This window comes from Nicotiana sylvestris, chromosome 6 (genome assembly GCF_000393655.2).
Source record: "Nicotiana sylvestris chromosome 6, ASM39365v2, whole genome shotgun sequence".
In the NCBI taxonomy this organism is placed as follows: domain Eukaryota; kingdom Viridiplantae; phylum Streptophyta; class Magnoliopsida; order Solanales; family Solanaceae; genus Nicotiana; species Nicotiana sylvestris.
Window position 1 is genome coordinate 208,771,512 of NC_091062.1, and position 2,404 is coordinate 208,773,915.

The 2,404-nt window shown below is 43.4% G+C and overlaps 1 protein-coding gene across 1 annotated transcript; it reads right to left on the minus strand.

Annotated features, from left to right (window-relative positions):
* Positions 1-214: 214 nt before the first annotated feature.
* LOC138871998 (uncharacterized) lies at positions 215-544 on the minus strand. The gene has a single exon (XM_070149928.1). It carries the CDS (start codon positions 542-544, stop codon positions 215-217), a length of 330 nt encoding a protein of 109 aa, XP_070006029.1.
* Positions 545-2,404: the final 1,860 nt, after the last annotated feature.

The following is a 2,404-nucleotide window of genomic DNA, read 5'->3' on the forward strand; positions in this document are numbered from 1 at the left end:
CGCCCTCAATAGTTAACGTCTTATCATCTGCTTCTACGATTACATCCACGGCATCAATAAGAGAACAATTGGCGAATTCACTTGGTCGCCTCATAGATTTATGCATATTGAATGTTATTTCCTCATTGTTCAACCTCATCTTGAGCTACCTAGTTTCACAATCAATGAGAGCTCTCCCCATGGCCAAGAATGGCCTTCCCAAAATTATGGGAATTTATTCATCCACCTTGCAATCTAGAATCACAAAATCTGCAAGGAACACAAATTTCCCTACCTGAATCAACACATCATCCAAGATACCAAAGGGTCTTTTCATGGTCCTGTCAGCCAGCTGCAATAACATAGAAGGGGGTCTAGGTCTTCCAATCCCCAACCTCTTATAGATCACCAGTGGCATAAGATTTATGCTAGCCCCCAAATCACAAAGTGCTTTAGCAAAAGCAAAGTTACTAATGGTGCAGGGAATTGTGAAACTCCCTGGGTCAAACAGCTTCTCAGCAACTGGTCTAGTCACCACTGCACTGCAGATTTGAGTAAGAGTCATTGTGGCCAAGTCTTGGAAATCGAATTTTCAAGACATCAAGTCCTTCATCATTCTTGCATAACCAGGCATCTCCTTCAATGCATCGATCAATGGAAGATTTACCTAGATTTGTTTCAGCATCTCCAAGAATTTCTTGTATTGTTCCTCTTTTTGGTACTTGGCCAGCTTCTGTGAGAATGGTGCTGAGGGTCTCTTCTTCCCAATGATTTAGGTATTTTCTTTGTCATGCACCACCTCAACTACCGGTTCCTGGGCTATCTCAGCCTCAATCTCTGTGTTGGTTTCTTCCTGGGCAGGCTGTACTGTCACCTCTGTCAGTTTCCTTGCATCATCTAGCTCAATAGGCACTGGTACAAGTGTCTCAGCTTGTCTGCTTTCTCGAGCTCTATCTTGCTCAAAGTCTAAGTCTTTGCCATTCCGTAGACTCACTACCATCAGCTGCTTCGGGCCTTGATCTTTTGGATTTATTTGAGTGTCTGTAGGTAATGTCCCATGAGGACGATTATTCAGAGACATCAAAATTTGGCTCATCTGTACTTCAATATTCTTTATAGCTGACTCATGTGCATCTACCCTTTCACTCATTTTTGTATTTGACCCAATAACCTGCTACATCATTGCCTTGAGTCTGGCAAACCCATCTTCCTGTCTTCCACCATGCTGTTGTTGAGAAGGATCATAACCTTGCTGCTGATTTTGATTGTTATATCCCTGTGGCCTTTGGTAAAGCGCCATATTATTGTGAGGTCGCATACCTCCTATATTTCCATTGTTGAGTTGTGGCTGGACTGGCCTGTATGGCTGATTTTATTGGCCCCAATTCTGACCATCCTATCTGTGGCCCTCATAATCAGACACATAATTCATGTCCTCAAGGTAACGATGATGCTCACTTTCTGTATTCCACTGGTTACCAATTGGCTGACTAATGCAATATGTGCATAAGCCCCCATTGGTAGTATCAACAATGTGTACCTGCTACTTCTTCCCTGACTCTTCCACCTTTTTGGTAAGTAAACTCATCTGTGTCATTAATGTGGCCATATTTTCAGAAAAAGTGTTGGATGGATCTAAGGGCACTGAGTGAGCTACTGGAGTGATAGGTGCATTCCTGGTTGTCCACCCCGAATTCTGTGCCATCTTGTCAAGCAGGCTCTGGCTTTCTCTCCATGTTTTGCTCAAGAATGCTTCACCAGTTGAAGCATCAACATTAGCTTTCACGCTATCTGTCAAACCCATATAAAACTGCTGCCCCAACATCTGATCTGGAATACCGTGGTGCGAACATATAACCAACGTCTCTTTGAATCGTTCCCACGTTTCTTGTAGTGTCTCTATTGATTTCTGTTTGAAGCTCAAAATTTCATCAATTTGCTTAGCAATCTTGTTGGGTGGATGAAACTTATTCACAAATTGCTTGACTAACTCCTCCCAAGTCGTGATGGAATTAATGGGGAGTGAGTTTAACCAGGTCTGGGCAGCTCCTGTCACTGAGAATGGAAACAATAATAGCTTTATTGCTTCTTGGGTTACGTTTGGCTGCCTCTGAGTTTTGCAGATTGACAGGAAATTCTTCAAGTGTTGTTGCGGATCCTCAATGTATGACCCCAAAAATAGTCCCTTGTTTTGAAACAAGTGCATCATGTTGTTCGTGATTTGAAACGACTCGGCCTGAATCTGCGGGACTAATATTGTTGTGGCCAAGTTCTCAGTTGTGGGTTGTGCCCAGTCATATAGAGCAGCCTCTGGCACAAGAGGTGCCGCTGGCACTAACGACGCATCTAGGTCTACCGCGTTATCCCCCATGTCTGGTTCGAGTTGTTCAGTTACTTGTTGTTTGTTTTTCTGGTTGGCCCGATT

Excerpts from the sequence above, each read along its gene's own strand:
- LOC138871998 (XM_070149928.1), bottom strand. The coding sequence starts at position 544 with ATGACTCTTACTCAAATCTGCAGTGCAGTGGTGACTAGACCAGTTGCT.